This window comes from Lycium barbarum, chromosome 12 (genome assembly GCF_019175385.1).
Source record: "Lycium barbarum isolate Lr01 chromosome 12, ASM1917538v2, whole genome shotgun sequence".
Lineage (NCBI taxonomy): Eukaryota > Viridiplantae > Streptophyta > Magnoliopsida > Solanales > Solanaceae > Lycium > Lycium barbarum.
The window spans coordinates 67,491,466-67,497,209 of NC_083348.1; the positions used below are offsets into that span (position 1 = coordinate 67,491,466).

At 34.2% G+C, this 5,744-nt stretch overlaps 1 protein-coding gene across 1 annotated transcript; it reads right to left on the reverse strand.

The window, feature by feature from the left end:
- Positions 1–685: 685 nt before the first annotated feature.
- LOC132623182 (RNA exonuclease 4-like) lies at positions 686–4,266 on the reverse strand. The gene is made up of 7 exons (XM_060337894.1): positions 4,124–4,266; positions 3,650–3,801; positions 3,373–3,503; positions 2,593–2,804; positions 2,288–2,494; positions 1,902–1,982; positions 686–1,195 (listed from the first exon to the last, which is right to left on the reverse strand). The coding sequence occupies exons 1-7, from the start codon at positions 4,156–4,158 to the stop codon at positions 961–963; spliced, it is 1,053 nt and encodes a 350-aa protein (XP_060193877.1). The 5' UTR covers positions 4,159–4,266; the 3' UTR covers positions 686–960.
- Between the last annotated feature and the right edge of the window lie 1,478 nt (positions 4,267–5,744).

Here is a 5,744-nt window from a genome sequence, read left to right on the forward strand (position 1 = left end):
CTTCATCATGGCACACCGAAAAGCTTCGTCTGAGTTTTTCTGCAACAAGCTCGGGGTAGTTTCCAAAAAAATTACTTTAAGGGGGAGTGTGAAGAAATAAAGTTGATTTTTTGGAGGTATAAAAAATCCTAGGTATTTAGTAAGGGATCTAGAATGGTCTAGTGTAGCATCTTAGATAATTATCTTATAGAAATATCTAGATGTACTAGAGTATTACGAGAAGATAAAAGTTGCTAAAATTTTCTTGTAGATGTATCTAAAAGAGTATCTAGAATCATCTATAGACAACTATAAATAGGGATGATCTTGTACATTTCTAATCAACCCAATTAAAAATCATTCAAGCCAAGTTAACCCAACACAACCCACTTCAAGCCAATTCAAGTAAACTTTTTCTTTCCATAGCTTCCTCTTCTTTAGTTGAATCTTCTGATCTTAGTTAACGATCTTGGGCTAGCAGAAGGTCTTCCTGATTGACCTTTCTTCTGCTATATTTCTCTACATTCACGTGCCCCATTTTTTACACCTAAAATCGCCCCTGCTAATATGAAATACAACGAACGACATTCGTTTCGAGAAACTAATTAATTTAAGTTAAAGCTGAACTAGCTAGGAAGTCGTTTGCAGTTTCATGCATGGTATACATTCACGAATACTGACTTAGAACTGAAACATCACTATTGAATAGTCCGTCACCACAAGAAAGTTTTATTAAATAATACTAGTAGCTAAAAAAAAAAAAATACATTATGAAATAAGTGATGTGCTGTTTAAGTAAGTGGTAAATGTGTTCTTATCATTTGAAATTCTCAATATCTAATAGAGAGTCGCATAAATAGTTTCTACGTGCAGTTTTGTAAGTCTACTGAATTCTGTTGCTACTGTTGTTTTGTTTTCCACCTTTGCCTCTAGAATGAATCATCAGACATCAATATCATATCATAGTTCCACTTGAATTTCTTAGTTATCCAAACACCAGCAGTAATAATCAGATCGTGAGATTTCCAGCATTTTTTGAGGTGTCATCCTCTCAAGCTCGCTTTGCTTCCACGACGCAAAATTATTACGATTTTGTGGGTCAGTGGCAAGTGGATAGTCCTCCCTTTTGTGATCTTGTGATTTCATTCTCATGTACAGCTTCATTGTTGCTACACAGTCATCATACGGATCTTGCACTCCTGTCTGAATCTCATACCTATGGATGGCAACATAAGCATATTAATACTATAACAAGAGCAGCAACAACAACATACCCAGCGTAGTCCCATAAGTGGGATCTAGGGAGGTTGGTGTGTATGCAGCTAGCCTTACTCCTACCCTGTGAAGGTAGAGAGGTGGTTTCCGCTGGACCTTGCCTCAAACAAAGCATATCAAAAATAGTATGAAAAGAAAATACAACAGTGAAGAAGCCAAGTAAAAAATAATGAAGAAAAGAACCGCATTAACAACAAATGAAACGATAACCGAATTAAGCAAATGAAACAGCAAATAATAATAAAATCGAAAAGTAAGATAGTAAGACAGATATTAATGACCAAGAATAATATTATTTTAAAATATTAGCTTTACCATCAGTATTTGTAAATACAGCTATTTAAAAAACTGGTGAAATGTTTAAAACTTATTTGAAAAGTATTTCAAGTGAAATAATAATTTTTAATTCACAAATCTTCAACTTTTTTATTCCAGGTGATCAAAACATATATATATATATATATATATATATATATATATATATTCAAACATCGTTTAAACTATCAAATAGTACTTTTTTTAAACTTCAACTTTGAATACTTTCTTCGAAGAATCCTTCCTTTAGGATTCTATACTAGGCTTGCAACTAATATTACTACTATAGTTGATAACAAGAGAGAAGCATCGAGATTTGCTTATTTGCGTACCCAAGATAAGCTTTAGTCAAGTGCTTGAGTGAGTTGCTGATCTTGCTTGTTTTCATCAGTGGAGGGTATATTGCAGTATCCCTTCAGACAAAAATGTTGATGAAACGTCAAATTTATTGTAATAACTAGGAGGAATTTGCATTGTCTTAGTTTCAGTTGTAAGTAGATTTAATTTACATATATTCACATTGTAATTTCTCTAACCCAATTGGTGTAATTTAATATGTAGTATCATTATCTAATCTTATTTTTCAGATTACTAATTCATTTTATTATCTGCAGTTACCTCTAATTATTTTTTAATTGACCTGATACTGTAAACACTCTACTACTATTACATATTGTTATCCAAGTTAAATTAATTGTAACTATCTTAAAGGAATTACCTGATCATTAATGGTGGGTACTCCAGGTCTAAACATTTAAGATCATGACCCAAACCATGTCCAACAAGGATCCTAGCCCTTCCACTTCTAGAACGAATTTGCCAAATAGGTTCCCCATTACAAAGATATTCTTGAATCTTTCTTGATACTTGCTTCAGTGGCACGGCATCCCTCAAATGTTCTGGCCTTATCCCCGTTGTTTCATACCTAAACATATACATACAACATAATTCATCTAGAATTAATATCCTAGGACTATATAACTAAACTGGAATTCACTAAATTAATTTTAGTACTATAATTACCTATAGTTAGTGACAGGAAGCTTTGGTGCGACGTAGGAGTGAAAGAGGATCCTTTCATGTTCATCAATGAGGCAAACTCTAGCACAAAGGTCAAGAGAGCCATCGGAACCACCGCCAACCATTTTGCAGGCAAGAGCAACAACTCTTCCACGGCTATTTTCAATCCTTAGGTCATCTTGAATGCCCAACTTAGCCATGCGATAGAGCACACCCTGAAAATGAACCAACACAACTATACGGATTAGAGCAAAATAGGGGTGTCAAATGGACAAGTTGAACTGCATTTTGGAGAGTTAAAAAGGTAAATTTAGTAAATAGGGTGATCGTAACTCGTCCATTATTATCTTGATTTTTTGGGCAGGCCAACTTAATCCAATCTGTTCAATCCATAACTATTTTTCACTTGTTTGTTTGTGCTTTTATAATTTGTTCAATTATCAAATCAAACTAATAAAACTTTTTACTTATTTATCATGACTATATAAAACAAACAAAATAAAATCCAAGTTACTACTTTTGTTTGTTTTCATAAGTTTTCTTATGGATTAATTTGGGTCGGATATATATGGTCCAAATTGGTCAACTTTTTAGATGGCCGCTAATTTTGGGCTATGCCCAAAATGACTCACCAATGTATATCAACTGAACTCATCATCTAATTTGTATTTTGACAGATTATGTGAATTATATTTTCATGGACTAAATTTGACACTCTTGACCAAAGGCCAAAAAACAATTATATATCTTGAAACTATTGTTGTGGAGATTGAATAAGCATACATTATTTGAACGTGAGAGTTGACATGATTCCCTGTGAGCCCTAAGTGCACTCCGGCTACTAAGGATTGTCAAACAAATGTCACATCCTCGCTCCTTGAAAATCTTCTCACAGTCAGCCTTTGGCAATGGCCCTGAAAAATATTAATTTGGTAACAAGGCATAATCATATTAGTTTATTAATTAGAAGTCATGACCGATTAGCAGAAAAAGTTAATTAACCAGTACTGGGACTTGTTGCTAGGAAAAATTTAAGATATATATATATATATATATATACCAATGAGATGCTCTCTCAAAGATTCAAAAGATCGACAGTGCTTTCTGCAAATCCCACACATGGGTTCATGAACTGAATGATAGGATGTCCTCATGTGGTCAACTAGGTGCTCCATTTTGTTGAACTGCCTATAGCATGCTGCACACTTGTTCCTGTGTAGCCCATGAAATTTTACAGAGTTATAAGTTCCAATGAACTGATGGTATAAATTTTTTTACACAATCTGGTCAACTATATATATGATGAGTACAATTAAATCTGATAAACGTTAATTAACGCAACCTACTATCACAGGTTAAAATACACTGAAAGTGTAAAGAATCGTTAATCCGTTATGCGGTCTATAACTAAAATCCGTTTGAAAGAGTACCTTTTAATACTACTGCTTATTATCATGAATGAAACAAATAGTAGAAGGTATGAAAACAACTAAACAAGTTAGTAAAACTGTGAACAAAGACATATATATGGTACCTGAGAGTCTCGGAAGATTCATATCTGTGGTCCATTGTAGTGGTTAGTACTAGAGAAATATTGAAAATTGAGTAGAGAAGAGAGAGCTGATCAGAATAATTGAGAGAATGGGAGGATATCAGGCTATTTATAGAGGTAACGGAAGACGAAGCCTCTAGAAAAACTCTTGGTGCTAATTCAGCAAGTTCTTATATACCATACTAATATTGTTATTACCAAACCATATATATGGACTTAAATCTCATTTAAGATTCGGATATTAATTAAATATCAAGATTGGCTATATAGATAACAACGGCAAATCGGAAACCTTTGTAGTAATCAAAATGCTTTGGGCCCACAATTGGGCTATACGAGAATATTTGACCTTTTGTTTTTGCGCGGATTGTCCTTCTTTTGGGGTGATCTTTAATTTTTTCCCCTCAAATTGATGGTCTTTAATTTTTATCCTTCGCCTAATATTCTGATATTCTGGGTTCGAACCCCAGCTTAGTAAAAAAAGAAGGAATTTCGAAGGCAAAATTTTTCCCAAAACTCTGCCTTGCGATTTTTTTTTTTAATTTTTGACTGAACGGATGGTTCGAACCGGAAACAAAAGAATTTTTAGCTAAGGGCAAAAATTAAAGACCACCAATTTGAGGGGTAAATATTAAAACCAGCCCCAGCGAAGGCAATCCTGCAAATTGCCCATATTTGACAGCACCGTGTCCAAAGAGAATTAAAAAAAAATCGGCTGCCAAATATATACCCAAAAAGCTCTTTGAACCATCATCGTTAATAGTCGGAGTAACCGCGGTGCCACCAGCAGATAGTGACATTAACATTCCTTAAGTATTCTATTGGGTAATTAGAGAACATTGATTTGATAGATTTATTAAGGTGCGGATGGTGGATTAAATAAAGAAAGTGTTGTTTTGGGGGGGGCAAAGGTGGTCTACGGGTGAAGGAGATGAAGTTGAGTGAAAATTGCCCCCTTTATTGACACCTGTCCTTAGAATTAAAATGTCACGCTCCTTTAGAGAGTGTAAAACACGTGTAGTGAAATGTGTCCAAGTGGCACAGTAAAAGTGGTGTTGGAGGGTTCAGATGATAGGGGTAGGGTCTAAGTGAAATTTCTGGACAAGTTCAGATATATGGTTGTAAATTTAGTTGGAGCAGAGGGTACGTTCTTGAAGGTAAATGTGACATACGCTTATCTTCTGTATGAAGTGAGAATAATGCTTTAGTACTGACACATTTATCTTGATCAGGTAGTAATAGATTCTTCAAATTTAAATTTGGACCGTACGTGTCCTGTCACAAAATCAAAATTAACGTTAAAGTTACTTGAGTTGACAAAGATATATAAATTTGATGATCAATAAGCTGGGGTATTGGACACAGACACTGAGCCAGGATTTGACGTTTATAGGTTCAGAATTTTCGTTTTTTTAAAGTTATTGAGTTCTAAGTTAATAATTTGTATATGCTTAATTGACTTTTTTTAATACAAATATAAGATTTGAATAAAAGTTACTGGGTTCGACCGAACCCGCACCCGATGAGCTAGCTCCGTCCATGGACAAGATTAAACCAGATAAAACAAAGCAGTATTCATGAATTATACTACTATATACTGTAT